This window comes from Pipra filicauda, unplaced genomic scaffold, assembly GCF_003945595.2.
Source record: "Pipra filicauda isolate LSUMZ 115617 unplaced genomic scaffold, ASM394559v2 scaffold267_size1258537_pilon, whole genome shotgun sequence".
NCBI classification, from domain to species: domain Eukaryota; kingdom Metazoa; phylum Chordata; class Aves; order Passeriformes; family Pipridae; genus Pipra; species Pipra filicauda.
The window spans coordinates 345,742-361,515 of record NW_024104384.1 but is presented as its reverse complement, the minus strand read 5'-3'; the positions used below and the strand labels follow the sequence as shown (position 1 = coordinate 361,515).

Here is a 15,774-nt window from a genome sequence, read left to right as displayed (position 1 = left end):
ACAAATTACAGAAAAATACCCAAACAACAAACATTTACTCAATCCTGTTCATGTCTAGAACTTTCATTCTTAGAGGATTAAAGTAGCTCTCCAAAATTCTGTCAGAGCTACCCTTGGGAATAATAAGCCTAAATTTTGGCAATTTCCCCAGTACAGTGTATTTGTTTGAAAAAAAACTTAATGCAATCTGCTGGGTTCTGTGAGTGTGTGTTTAATCAAATATTTTAATGTTCTTTCTTCTGAAGCAAAAATCTATGCCAGTACATTAATCAATACTCATCATGATAGATAAAATGTTTTGCATAAAAACATGCTTTTTTTTTTTTTTTTTTTTTTTTTTTAGGGAAAGTCAAATTTAGTGATTTCAAACCAGATGTAAATACTGTTGTATTGTTACTTAGGAAAAAAAAAATCCAACAAATTTGAAATGGCTTTATTTTAATAAAACAACAGTCAAAAGCTTTTCTTTTGGCTGTGAACTGGGCAGTTTTCTTCCCTTAATTCTGAAAATGTCAATCAACAAAAGAATTCACCTGGTGCCCATAAAGAAATCTGCAGTAAAAATTAACTCATGAATTCATCCCAGAACTTACAAAAAAATTTTGGGAAGCGAAAAATAATTTTAATATTTATGTTTTCTGCATCCATGTATAAAATTTAGTCTTCATAACACTTTTATAATAGAGTTGTATTATCCTAAATTATTGAGTGGAGTCCCACATTTCACCACTAAAGTTAGGGAGGGCTGTTATCCAGAAAGGCCCGAGTGTCCCAGAACACAATTTTTGGCTTCCTGCCTACCCAAAATGGATGAACAAACTGTGTTCTACACCACTGAAAACATCCTTTCCTCTTTTTTTTCCTCAGCTACAAATAAATAATACTTGAAAGAACCATATTCTTACAGCAGATTTTCCAAATATTCTTCCTGTCCTGCATCTGCCAGCTTATAAAAAAATATCAAGAGTTCGATGAAATGGGGAAAATTCACCCTGTTAGGGAGTGACATCCTTTCCCTCTTTGTTCTAGCACAAACTGAAAGAAAAGGAGGGATTGCAGAGAAATTAGTAATACCTGCAGAGGAGTTAGAAATACCTACACTTTGCCTGGAGAAAGACAAAAAATGAACCAACTACATTCTAGTCTTGGCCTGTTATTGTTGAGGTTCTCCCATCCTGGTAGCCCTTTCAAGAAACCACATACAAGTAAAACACGTATAATTAAAATGGAGAAATAATCACCAACAGGAAGCTGAACGATGCCATCCTGTAAAGTTCCCTTTGGGACAGGCTCTTTTCCCTGAATTGTACTTAATACACAAATGAACAACAATTATTTTCTGAATCAGCATGAAAATGAACAAGAGAAAGAAGCTCTGAGCACACCAAGGTTAATTGGGGAACCAAATGAGGGTATTAATAGATACAAAGATAATTAATCATCGCCCAGGTTTGGTTCTCCTATAGATTGCTCACCTACTCAGACCCTTGTAAACATTACCCCATAAATCAGGCAGAACTGAACATGATGAGCTTAGGACCAAGCCCTCCCTCACGTTGGTCAGGCCCCTGGGAATGTGGGAGTCAGGCTGGCAGCTCAAGGTGTCACCCCACAGGAGCCCTTGGTGCTGTGCCAACCCTCATCAGCACTTAGCAGCAAAGCAAGCAAGAGAAAACACAGGCAGGCACAAGGCAGAGAGAGAAAACCAACAGGGTTAGGGTTTATAGCCCTGTATTTAGCACATTTTAAGAGGTGACTGCTGATGCAGTCACAGACATCACAGAGGAACAGCACTGTTTCAAAGCCTTGCTCGTGTGCACAACTTCTCAGCAAATCCCTAAAAGTGCGTTTGCTGCGGTCAGAGATTTTTGCTGCAATGCTCCCAAGCAATTCTCCAGAGCAGGTGTGTCACTGATGTTCTGGCAGTTACTGCTTTGCTTCCCGCTCTTGGAAACAATTTGAAGCTCTCAACCGGCACAGGGAGGAGCAGCGGGGCGAGAACGCTCCGTTTCACATATGGGGTTGTTTTACTTCACTTGTTTTGAACGGGGTCCTTCCTAACCAGAAATGCGGATTTGTAAAGAAAGAGAGGGAGGTTTGTCTGCTCCTTGTGGATAAGTGTAGCCGCCAGCACTGCCACGCTGGTCAGAGCAAGGTTTTGACGTGTAATTTAGAAGAACAGATGTTTTATCTGGGAATTTGTCCAGATCTTAAAAACAAAAGATGGTGAGGAATGCAGCAGTGGCTTCTTTTTTCAGCACATTATCCTGAAAAGTCCTGAAGAAACTGTGAGTTAACAGCTGGATTTCTAAGGCCCAGCAGAGCAGCAGAGACAATGTGTGATTACCTTTGTGAGTGACACACACTGCAGTGATGAGCTAACTGGTGATCACCAGTTAAATGGACTGAGCAAAGCTGTAAACCCTGCACATGTTAATATGCCCATTATTTCCCCATCCATCCTCTCTTCTCATCCCGTTCTTTTGAAAAGAGCCCAAGAGTGACATCTTTCCTCCCCATCCCCTGCACCAGCAGAGACAAATGGCACAAAGTGTTACAAGGACTGGACATGTTTGAGAAATCTTTGAGAGACATTAACTCCTGCATTTCACACAAAACTGAACTAATAAAGACTCTTTCTCATAGATGTCCAAATTGAAAGGGGTTTTAATCCACACAATAAGGATTTCATAAGACCCTATCATTAGTACAAGGACTATTAAGCATATAAGAAGGTACCTTCAAATTTATCTTTTACACACTCTTCAATCACTGCTCAGTCTTGCCTTTTCTCTAAATGCACTGTTCAATTTGTACCGTAAATGCCTTGGAGGATGTGCTGACAAAATGCTATTATCTGTCTGAAATACCTCTCAGACATCTTCCACCTTAACTTTTGAAGTTCTAAAAGCTTACTAGAAAAATTAGTTGGACAGTGTCCATGGAGAAAGACAAAAAATGAACAAACTACACTCTGCTCCTGGCCTATTATTTGAGTTTTCCCATCTTGCTGCTTGTGGTAGCCCCTTCAAGAAAACACATACTAGGAAAACAAATGCAATTAGCATGGATAAATATATCAACAGGAAGTGAAATGATGCTATTTTGCAAAGTTCCCTTTGGGCTGTGCCTTTTTTCCTGAATCACACGGAATAAAAAAATAAACAATTATTTTCTTAATCAGCATGAAAAGGAACAAAAGAAGAGAAAAAAGCTATGAACACAACGAGGTTAATTGGGTAATCAGCTGTTGGTATTAGTAGATCCAAAGGGCAGGGTGGTTGGAATTAGATGATTTTTAAGGTCCCTTCCAACCCAAACCATTCCATGATTCAAGATCAAGGGCTGCTCACCAGGTGACTGTGAAGGGGAGGAGAAGCAGAGAAGGAGGAGGTTGCAGATGCTGGAAAGGAGAGGCCAGAATGGAGCAGGGTCTGAGTAAATAATAATTTACTGAATAACACATTTCCATGTAACTCAGTTTTCTGCACTGCTACTGCACTCTGCAGTGGTTTAAACAGTGGGCATTCCAGCACAAAGGAAACGCTATGGGAATGGCACTGCACTGGCACTGGTGATTTCAGAGTTAGGTACACACTGTGCCTGGGAAACCACAGCTCCCTTGTGCTGCAGCTCTTCAGTGGGTCACAGGGGGTGACACAAATCAGAGCAGTTCTGTCTGGGAGACTCAGCAAGAACAAAGGTGTTGCTCCCTCCATTACTTTTTGCTGAGCCTACACACTGTGCAAAGCCACTAAAGCAAGTTGATAATGATGCATGAAGTGGAAAACCCTTCTGGAGGACACCATGGGTGTGCAAAACAACCACAACAATTTGGTGGTTCTTACTCCATGTGCCCACACGAATATAGTCAGGTTTTCACTGGTTTTAAATAGGTGAAACTCCACTCCTTGCAACGTGTTTACTCCTGGTTAACACAGCCTTAAACATGACTGGAGTCAGATACAGCAGCACTGAGCTCAGGCACAGGAAGAGCAGAATGCTGTGGGACTAAAGATGAAAACCTTTGGAGATGCCACTCCACTGATTCAAATCAGCAGAGAATTTGCCCTGGTTACTCCCCTCCTTGACATGTCTCCCCTCTGAGGCAAAGGGAGCTGGGTACCTGGAGAACAAAACCACTTTGGGGTTCTGTGTGCCACTATCACACATCAGCAGTAGCTCTTTCAGCATCACAAAACTTGCTGGAAACTGTTTGGAGAATTTTCACTGTAAGTTTTCAATACTTTTCGATTCATCTCCATAGTCACAGTGCTGCTCAAAGGTTATCTGAAATGGCTGCAGGCAGTGAGGAATCATAGAGAGATCACATGAAAAGCAGCCTGGTTTCTGCAAAGAAAGGATATTCAGCTCCTCTGTACCATTACTCTGAACCATTTTGACTACTTTGGGGACATTAAATACTGGAAATAGCTCAGAAAGCATTTGGCTCCACATCTATGTCTATATATCACAAGGACTACTATATAATGCAAGTGGTTCAAATCCATCCTAACTACAAAATGTAAGCTACATAATGCCAAAAATGTCATTAGGATGTAAGCACTGCCCATAGGCAGACTCCTTCCATCCTTCCAGGGATCATTCCAGATTGAAAACCAAAGATTAAACGTACTGCCTCATGCACATTACACCATTAACTTTGTATTATCGATCAAAGACAAATCATTCTTACAGGATCAGCTTCCTCAGCCAGGTATCACTGAGACAGATGAAATATAGTCCCAGTACTTGGGAATCAGATCATCCTGAATGGTTTAAGCCTGTTTGGCTCAAACAGCTGTTGAACTCCAATCTCAGCTGACGACGACATCTAGGACCTGAGTTGTTACAGGCAAATTTTTGCTTCCATACTAAACAGGGAGACTAATTGAAGACCAGTCCCCAGATTTATCACTCAGATATAATGAAAGCTAGACAATATATTTTCCTTACAATGCAGACCCAGCATTCAGAGTACACAATTTATTCCACACTTGTTGGCAAGTGGAGGGTTTATTCCTTAGTTTTATTCTGGCTCTTGGCTCAGAGAGGCTCTGGAAATATTCAAACCCAGTTTCCTTACTGGTTCTCCTAGTTCTGCTTCCCAAATAGGGCAATGTTAGTTTGTTTGATCCACATTTGTTTTTAAATTTCCTAATTCTTGAGTGTTTGCAGCATATTTCAACTCATGAGCAGTAGGCTTTTCTTCATTTATTCATAGCTTCTCTCGGTAAAATTCTGTGGTCTAATTTGAACATCTCGACCAAAACTTGTAACATATCTACTCCATTTGCTCTTAATTCAGTCCTTCAGCAATCAGATCTGGAGCTTTCTGCAATTATGTGACTCCCCATGGAGATGCTCTACAAAGTTCCACCAACATTTTTTTTTTGCAAATTTAAGCAGAGGTTTGATATATTTTTTTAAAAAATTAATATCTTTTAATTACTTCCAATTAAGTTGCTGGAACCGTAGATGTCTCTGACACATATTTCGGGTTTTCAGGTTTTAAAATGTGCTTATTTGCTGCTGTGAGAGGCACAAAGCCCTCAAACCACACGAGGTTCCCTCACCTGTGCACCAGCTGCTTGCGGCTCACACAGATCGCGGTCTCGTAGTCGTGGGTGACACACACCTTGTGTGGGCTGCACTTCACCTTCAGGCAGGGATCCTTGGAGGGATCGAGGGCTGTAAAACATCACACACGTCAAAAAAGAAAGTGAGAAATGCACACAAAGGTCTCTCCTGGCTGAGGGATGACAGCTGGTTAGAACGGACACTCCCCCGTCTGAGCGAATGAAGACTTTGCCATTTTCTAGTATGTGCTGCTGCTTTCAGACTGCACGTGAAATAGGGATGTTTTCTATTGTAGAAAGATGTAAAAAGACAGATGGAGAGCTTAAAGACTGACTACTGAACAATAATCTAACTTGCATTTCCATTAATATGAGACACGAAACTTCAGGATGAAGTTCTGGTTTAACCATCTATATCACGCTGTTTATCTCATAGAAAAGTTATGATGGGATAAAATATACTCACAAATAACAAAATGAGTGATATTTTAGAAGCTAACTAATAACTGACATATTGCAGAGCGCTAATAAATTTAATTTCACAGATGCTGCATAACAGGCATATCATTTTGCAGAAATTATTTTTTCATTTTTACAGAGAAGCGTCTCCTGTATTTAAAATGCTTGAGCAGAAGAGCAGTAATAACAATAAAATAATCCTGGGCTTTCATACAACAACTTGCATCACCATCACTGCTGTTGGAGGTTGGATTGGAGAGCAAATATGCCCAAGCTGTTGTCCCATTTGAAAGGTATCTCTCTAAATAAATTCTCTTACAAAAGGATGCTCTGAAGATCAAGCAGTAAGGCACTACGTGCCATGATGAATTACAAATGTTCAAAGCATGGTTAAGTGAATACTTTCAGAAGAAGGGAAGTCTCAGCCACACTGAGAAATTTCAAGAAGCGATTTTTAGAGAAGCTCTTTTCGGACATTCTTTTGCCATGGATTTGACTTTCTGTTCCTCTTCAGTATGTCTTCAAATCCCATTTTACCTCTCCCATCCTTCCCCATATCACTCTTGGTTGCATTTTGGGGACTGTATAGAGCTCCTACTGCACATTATGACAACTGTGCCTCCCTCTCTCACTTTTCAAAGGAGACTGTTTGAGGTACAAGAATTGTCAGTTTGCTACGTACCAAATTTCTTGGAGAGTAAACACATTTCCAATAGGCAGAGGATTCTTCTGTGTTCCTGCAGGTCTTAAGAGCTGCAGCTGTTCTGTGCTGGGTTAAACAGCCACAGCCACAAGCTCCTGCCACATTAACACCCATTACACATTTGGGACGGGCAATTGAGTGCATATGTATTTACTGGAATGCCTTTGGTGCAAGAGGGGGGGTGGAAATCGTAAAAACAAAGCAAAAGTGCTAAAAGCTTTTCCTTTTAAAGCCATTAGAAGTGATCGAAGAGGTGAAATGAGCAGGGAAGGAGAAAAGACCATCTGTTTCCTGCACCAAACACAACAAGACATCAACATTTAATGCGTTAGGAAAACACATGGGCAGGTTAGAGGGGACAGGGTCTGTCCCAGTGGAACCACAAAGGCTGACATGGCTCTTCAGGGGGGTTTTGCTGTTGCCTTTTGGTGTCGTTTTTAAGTCAGGCAGATGAGAAGTATCCCATTCCCTGCCCTTTGCATTCCCAGAACGCTAAGAGTGAGATACACCCTCTTAATCCTCTTTACTCTCCCTGGAGACTGAGTTAGAGACCGGAGCAGATCTTTAACAGGGATTGAGAAGGCGAGGCACAGTTTCCTCAGTTATCTGTCCACCTAGATATTCTTAAACTGCAAAAGAGAGTGAAACACTCTCCTTCTGCAAAGCCTTTGGAGGGTGAGCACCACTCAGAGTGTGCAGGGTCAGCAGATCGTAGCTTTAAGGGGCTGAGATAATTCAAAGGTCGTTCCCACACCCCCAAACTTAACGAGCAGAACTTCTGCTCGCCTGCAGCTGGCCTTGCTCGGCTGCTGGAGCACAGGCACGTTGTCTGCTTTTGCTGGTGGCACATCCTCGATGCAAAATGCTGCCTCGACAAAAATCACTGTGCAAACTGGCTCAGAGCCCAGGGCTGAGAGCTGCCAACAGCACTGGGCTGCTGGAGAGCACACTCTGGCCTTGTGCTTAGGTTTTCCCTCAGCCAAAACTAAGTTGTGATGTGGGTTTAGCCTTGAGAGTCAACTCTGGTTTGGCAGGAACAAGAGAAGCAAAATTTTGGCCCACATGGTCTATGTGGCATCATGCACAGTTAAAATATTAACAATTTTTCCTAGTAAAATTTACTCTAATTGGAGAATTTTACCCACTTCAGGAACTATTTAGGTTTTCTAAGGCAGTGAAAATGCACACAGATCTGAAATAGTATCACACTCTACATTACTAGTAAAAGAAACACAGTTTTCAAATATTTTGCAATTTAAAATTTGCCTATCAAAAAAGACAAAAAAAAATACATATGAATATAGTTGAATAGCTTGAAGAAAAGCAACAGGAAAAAAATGTGGTTGGAAATCCCAGTCATCATTCCCTTACAAATCAGGCCCAAACCTCAGTGTCTTGCTTCAAAAATTGAAAAGAATAATAATGTTGACAATAATAAATAAAGCTTTCCCCCACCTGTCCATTGGATTAATTATTTCATTTATGGTGGAAAAGCTCATGAAAATCCTTACATGGAACAGACAATAGAAGTATCATTTATTATTCATTACAAACAGCCCTTACATAGAGTTCAAACCAGTAGCAGGAAGTTTATTAAATACAAGGAAAAACTTCTTTTTAGAAAACAGCAGAAAAACTCACCATGTGAATTATCATTTCCTGAGATTTTTGTCCACTTACGCAGAATGTATGATCCATGGGAACAGAAAAGTTCCAAGTGGGGCTTTATATGTCTGCAAAGTTCCCCAACACGTTCAATACGTTTGGAAGGTTGTTCCACTGCTAAGCAACACAAGCCCTAAGGAGGGCTCATAATAAGAAACAATTTCTGAAATATGCTAATCAAAGATCACGCTTTGTTAATCAGATTTCTCCATGACTGGGAGCAGATGCTCATCATTGGCAGGAGAACACACCCTTGGGAATAAGATGAAACGTAACAACCGTATTTGTCATTACAGTTTTTTTGTCCTAAAGCAACGAGGAGGAAATCTTTGCAAATGAAGAGCTAAAAGTAAAGATAAATAAATAAAGCGGGGAGATGATGTTATTTTATCAGCTTGAAAGGAAAGCTACAGCCACCCCTTTCTGTGTCGAGAGGAGTCTGCACTCAGGTCTGTCTGCACAGTAGGAGCAAAAATACCTTAAGCCTGGCTTTGAGATGTGAACATTTTCCCACTTTTTCTTTAGGCTGAGTCTGAAGGTAAAACTGATGGTCAGTCAATCTCACCTGACAGTGGCTGAGGATTCATCCAAAATTTTTGCAAGGGGATACACATCCAGTCAGTATTGGAATTCAAGGTTTCACATGAACATAAATTCTTTGATGAAAACCCATTTCAGTCACCCTGCCTATCATTTTGGGAGCCCAGGCTTCATAGTTTCCTCTTCTGAGCATTTCCCATATTCAAATCCCTGCACACTTGGTCTCCAAGGGAAGTGTCCATCCCAGGAGGCAGCTGGCTGAAATACAGCACTGCCCATCTTTCAGTGTAATCGTTTTCAGAAGCTTTTTGTCCTGGGAAAATTCAGGATGTCTGGCTTTTCATCTTGGCTCAGAAATCTCCCTCTTCCTCCCTTCACACCCAGAGGTTTCTGCTGCTGACATTTTCTTTCTGCCCAGCTGTCCTGGTACTCAGAGCTGCGAAGTCTCTTCCTGTCTGACAAGTGAAGAAGTGGGTTAAAGTTTCTGCTTCATTGGTCACAACATTTTTGGAAGAAAATTGTACTCTGCAGGTCAGCTCATTGCACTGCAAAGGGAAAGGCTCCCCTATATACACAGTGACCCAAAACCTGTGCTTGACCCATTTATATAAAATAGAGGTGCAGCATCAGAATTCCTGTTGTTGAGACAAAACACTTGCATTCCTTCTTTTCTTTTTTTTCCCCCTCTAGCTTTTATTATGCAGAGCAACCTGAATTCTCTCTTAAAACTATAAATCTTCTATGGTTATCTCATAGAGAGAGCAGAATAATTGGTAGATATAAACACCAGGGACTGTACCAGCCTGCTAACAACCTCATAATGGCATGTTGACATTGCTTTCCAGTACCAAAAGGACTACAGACACCAACTGCATCCCAAATCCCTTTCCCTCCCAGCTCCACCCAGCAGACCAGAGAACTTTCCCTTATGAACTGAGCACACTTTCCTCTCCCCTCCTTGCACCGTTCACCAGAGGCTGTGGGTTTGCAATATAAATCAGTGTTGCACAAAGACCTACCAGCAGTGTTTGAGATACTTTTCTATTAAATTTCATGTTTTTATTTATTACCACGCTATAAAAGAAGACTTATGACTTGCAGGAAAATCTTAGTTCAGTCAATGGCAGCACAGGGAGGAGTTGCTCTCTAAGCCTGTGGCTCCACATGCTGTGGCAGTGGGTCACTGTGTTAATCACAACAGAGGGAATTTACTTTTCACACATTTGACTTTAAAAGGGTGATAACAAATAAATACTTTCAGTGTCTCACAGCAATGGATGTGTAATCCTGCAGAAACTGTACAACTAGTTCACGACAAGATTTATGAGCTTGATTCTGTTTTTATGACCATTCCTTAGGGGAAAGGGAGTAATTTCAAAGTGTGCCTGTTTAGTGGAGCTGAAATGAACTGCACAACCAAAAAGAGACGGCATTATGTAAATATTAGGTTTTCTGTTCCCAAAATTGCCTGCCAATAAGTACTATGATCACTCAATGACAAAAATAATGCAATGTCAAGAGCACTTGCTTTTATTCAATCCCCTTGGATCTGTTCTGACTGTATGAGAAAAGAAGAACATCTGTTGGGAAAGGTATGATGAACTGGAAAATGAGACCTGCTCTCTTCAATGAAAAGGTCCCAGGGTATATTTTAATACAAAAGAGGTCGATAATAAAACTCAGTCTCTCAAATAAACGATGCATTACATTATAGGTGTGCATTTCAGTATGGTTACATGTTACCTGATTCCAGCTACACTCCACGAGCAGGCACGAGAAGGAAAGCACAATTCCTGGCTGGAAAAGCCAGGAAATGGGCAGGAATGGGAAAGGCAGGAATGGGAAAGCTGCAGACACAAGCAGGTCTGGGCAGAAGGCTCTGACTTTCACCTGGCTTCCCCCCCATCCAGCATGAAGCTCAGATGGCATCTTAGGTCAAACTTCAGACCCAAGAGGGAAGGTCTCAAATCAGCATCTTGTCTCCACTTGCAGCACAGTGACAACCAAAAAGAAAGTGTGACTGAGGCAACCGAGTGGTGGAGTTTTACTACACACTTGCATGAAAACCCTGGCGTGGCAAATGTCTAAGAAGCCATTAAGCAGCTTAAACATGTGTCAGGAAAAATCCCTACAAGCTTTGCTCTTGATTTTTGCTGGGGAAAGGGCACGTTCTCAACACATGATGGCTAAAAACAGCTTTGCCTTTAACATTTTGGTTGTTCCAAGCATCCCACAGCCTTCCCACCAGAGTCAGAGCTTCTACAGCTCTAAAATACGTGAGGAATTGATGCTGTTTTTCCCAAGGTGAACATGGTCCTACATATTCAGTTAAAGAGCACTCAGGTGAGCACTGCTCTGCTTCTCCGGGAACACATGAGAAGTTCCCAGTGCTCCAGTGGAAAACTTCAACCAATCCATGTGCTGAGGTTAGACTGTCACAGACCCAAGTGCAGAGGGTCTACTCCATCCCCTTGTATGAAAAAGACACCCCAGTAAGCCTGGGATGGACTTCCAGGCTTTTATAGCCATTGGGAAGACCATGTTCTTTGTTGGAGCTGAATGTTAACGTTTGTTCTCAGAGCTGATATTGTTAATAACTCTGGTTTTACAAAGAGTTATTTAATAACAGATTACAAGACCCACCTCCCATATAAAAGCAAATAATCACCACTGTTTTTTATCCTGCTTCTGCAAATCTTGGCATAAGTCATTCTGCTTCATTAGGGAGAAAATTGGTGTTAACCCTTCCCCAAGTTTAGGGGAGAGCATGTCTTCCATTCAGTTCAGATATGTCAGTCTCTCTGTCTCTCCTCAGAGCAGTTTGTATCCAGAAATCAATTCAGCTGAAAATTAATTACTGTAAGCCTGAATGTTTCAAACATGTATATGAATTATTTTCAATAAATGGAATTTCTCAAGGCAGTTAAGCAGTGACATCTCAAACTGTCAGCATTTGTTCCATCACTGCATAGTATTTTTGTATAGCTTTTTTGTACAGCTTTTCTTTGGAGCACTCCAACATCTGAGTGGCTGGAGATGCTGATATAATGCCACAGAAACATCTATTTTAATTTTTACAGGCACTTTCAAAAATCACTTCTTATAACTGACATATAATTGCTTTTGACATTGCTGAGGGCCATCCAAGGCAGAAGATGCTTCAAAGGACTCTACAGATTTCCTTTCTGAAGCAAAGGATAAGAACCCGAGTATTTAAATTAATGTCCTTGACGAATCTACAGAAATCCAATGCAGAGAAAAAAACGGGGAAGAAAAGAAAAATAAGATAGGACTGTAAGTTGGGAAATGTGCTTCCACTGGTGGATGTGATAATCAGTCACAACCCTCAGTGCAGGTGTCCTTTTCACAAAGAACTCTCCTGCCTGCAAGGCAAAGGTTCATCCAACATGCAAGTGTGGCTCACTCGCACAGTTCAGTGGAGTGTGATCTGGCACCAGTGCCACGATGCTCCTCTCAATTCCAAGCACTTCCACTCTGGGATAATTTGTGCTTGCACATGTCGTACCCTCGGGGTGCTTTTCTGCATATCCCGCTCAGCTGAAAGCAAAACAGACTTAAAAAAACCCAACAGAAGGACATTGCTCAGATGTTCCATTCAATTATTAATTCCAGGAAGCAGTGGGGTATAAAAATTACCCCATTCTCTGGGACTCAGAGGGCTTTGCCATGTGTTTAATGACAGCAGCTCTGCAGTCCCCAAAACCCCTGAGGTGATCCAGCTTCAAGTTCCTGGGATGCAAGTGAGAGCTTGAAAAACTCCTCTAATTTTGAGTTGGTGGAATGTGAGGAAATGCTGAAACCTCTCCTTCTGCCTCTCAGGGAGGACCCAGGTCTGCAGGATCTCTCCTACCAGAGCTAAACCAGGCTCAGCCCTCTGCTGAGGGCAGTCTCTAACCCAAATACCAACACCTCGCCAGCCTTTCTCTGCTCTGCCAAGGCAGGCTGGGAGAGCCCCTGCTGCCCCCATCCCCTGCCCCTGGGCTGCCTCCAAGCCCTGCCACCCCTCTTCTGGAACGAAACTCGCTCCGGCAGACTTCCAGGTTCGATTTTCCAAAGGAAAAGAGAGAGAAAGACTCAGGTCTCTGCACTGGTTGGTTGCTAACAGCTTGTGAGATGATTCTAAGGCAGATTTTAGCTGAGGCTGCATTTTGCATATCTGTGATTGAACGTGGGGCCTGTGACACCACCTGATCTCCTTAAACCTCCAGATCCCAGTGCCAGAACAGAACTTTGGGTTTCTCTCCAAATCCCAGAAAGGTTTTAATCTGTTTGCTGCTGGGAAAATACTGAAAATGTAAACTACAAAGATTTAAAAATATCTAGGCCATGCAAAACACTCCAAATCATCATAAATAAAAAAAAATAGGAAATATATATAAGATAACACTGAGATTTCTTTATGCTTGGACTTGACAATCCTATGGTGAGTTTGAAACGCTGGATATAATTTTTCCTGTGAAGTGACCTAGACTAGGTTTTCTGTTACAGAATTATCATTTATTTAGTGGGATTTCATTTAATACAAATTACTTTACTCTGAGGCCAATGAAAACAAACAACGTTATGCCTTCTTCTGAAAATAATATTTTAAATTATTCATGCATAATTAAAGATATACCTTTCCCATTTCAGATTAATGCAAACATATATTTTGATTTGCTTGGAGAGAAGTCACATGGTATGCAGTGAAACACTTTTGGAACGGTTCTGAAGCTGCTATAATTTATAATTTAACTGAAGTAGCAATGTAATGGGAAAAAAATTACTGTGATTTAATTCAGAGAGCCAGCTCATATGATACTGAACCCTTTTCCAACTTTGATTAAAAGCTATAATGAAGTGTAACACTGTGAACTACGAGTAGAAAAAATAAAATTGAAACAATATGGAACTCCTCTGTATTTTTCACAGAGAAAAATCTCTTACCAATCAAATTTTATTATTCTTCAGTAGATATTTTTAGCCATTAAATCTCATTGCAAAACATGAACAGCACACATATCTTTTAATGCTTATTTTTAGAGGTAATGCAGAAGAAAAAAGGCATCACTCTTAGCACTGATTCCATCAGCAAATAGTGAAAAACAAGGACCAAAGGCCTGGTTTTACAAATCAGTATTTCAGTATTTCGATCTGCATAATTAAAACTCCCTTCTAACACAGCACTGGAGAGAGCTAAGCAAGCAATAAAAATGCTGGGTGTGAGTTCTCTGCCAGGCTGACGAGGTTGCTCTGTTTGTCCCCAGCAGTTCCAGGCCCCCCCTGCCCGTCCCTGAGCTCGGGTTTAAATGTTACACCAGAAAAGACACCCAGCTCTGCAAGTGGGAAAAACTCCACTTCTGCCAGTAAGTTCCTGTGCTTGTTTGCAAGGATAAATGAAACAGATTTTGGATCCAAACATTATCAGCTACTGCACATAAAATACATAAGCTTGGCCCTGGAAGAGTTCAAGGCCAGGCTGGACTTGGAGCAACCTGGTCTAGTGGAAGGTGTCCCTGCCCGGGGCAAGGGGTCGGAACTGGATGATCTTTAAGGTCCCTCCCAACCTAAACCACTCCGTGTTTCTATGATTTTATACTTAATCAATAAGGTAGAACACTGATAACATTCTCTGGAACAATATGTCGGGGATGAATTCCCAACTTTACACTTTTTCTTAGAGTTCTTGGCATCTCAGTGCACGGGCAGTCGCTGTCCTGGTCAATGGGTCAGGAAGGAAAAGACACTCTTACATTGGCTTCTTGTTCTATCCTTGCCTTTTTCATCCCTTGGGATCAGGGAGTTAGTCACTCTATGCCTCACTATCTTCCCCAGCATTTAAAACAGGGATAGCAACACTCACTGCCTAGAAATTACCCTGGGACTCCTGGGAGGCAGAACAGAACAGGAGCAAAGGACCCCATGAATGACTTGTAATGAAATGACTTCAACACAGCTAAATTCTGCAGAACTAAGAGCCATTTCATGTTCATTTATGGCAGCCTGATTGTCTCCATGGAAACGTGGGCAAAACACTTCATTTTCCACATCAACAGAGGAAGATTTGTTTCCATATTACATTAGTTTTAGTGCGCACTGAGCAAAACAAACACAGAAATAAAAGGCTCTTTGAAGAGTGATTTCATTAGGGAAGGAGCAGTTCCAGTCCCATCACATGGGAGCAGCTCCTGTCAACCTGATACCACTGTGGAAAACCCTACAAGATGGGCAGGAACACCTCTGGATTAGGGATGAAAGGGAAAAATCACAGATTTGTATTTTTACAGGTAAAGAACTTATTGTTAGAAGAAACCACTAGGATTATAGAGTTATGGGGATTTTAGCCATGAGACATGATCAAAAATAGCCCAACAGAATGAGATGCTGCAGCACAGGCCTTGTACTTAATCTAGAAACAGGAACACATCAGAAGTGTAAATTAGCTGGGGGCTGACTGGTGTAATAGATTGTTGCCTAATGGAATTTTCATTGCTTTTGAGAGGAATTACCTAAGCAGGAAAAGAAAAAGCTCCTCTATGGATAATCAATTAGTCATATAATTGATATCTGGAAGAGGCTTAAATGGGAAATAAATGAAAGGACAAATGCCCAGCCTGCCTGGTTCTAAAGTATAGTAAATATAAATACAGCAAAGAGAATTCCTTCTTCTAGCTGGAGCTTAACAGTGCTGGGAAAACCAGGGAGGATCTAATACCATTCCTCACTCCACAGTGCAAGAGAGAAGGTCTAGTGTGAAACAAATAAGGATGAAAAGTCATAAATTACAAAATCATTTTGTAAAAATTAACTCCACTCCGCTGGAATCGA

At 41.3% G+C, this 15,774-nt stretch overlaps 1 protein-coding gene across 2 annotated transcripts in view; it reads right to left on the bottom strand.

Annotated features, from left to right (window-relative positions):
- Positions 1 to 15,774, bottom strand: part of SPOCK1 (SPARC (osteonectin), cwcv and kazal like domains proteoglycan 1) — a 264,587-nt gene that overhangs the window by 109,001 nt on the left and 139,812 nt on the right. For both annotated transcript variants that reach the window (XM_027736212.2, XM_027736222.2), the window contains one exon: positions 5,577 to 5,691. In XM_027736212.2, the coding sequence (XP_027592013.1) occupies positions 5,577 to 5,691 (115 nt within the window). The remainder of the gene's footprint in view (positions 1 to 5,576; positions 5,692 to 15,774) is intronic.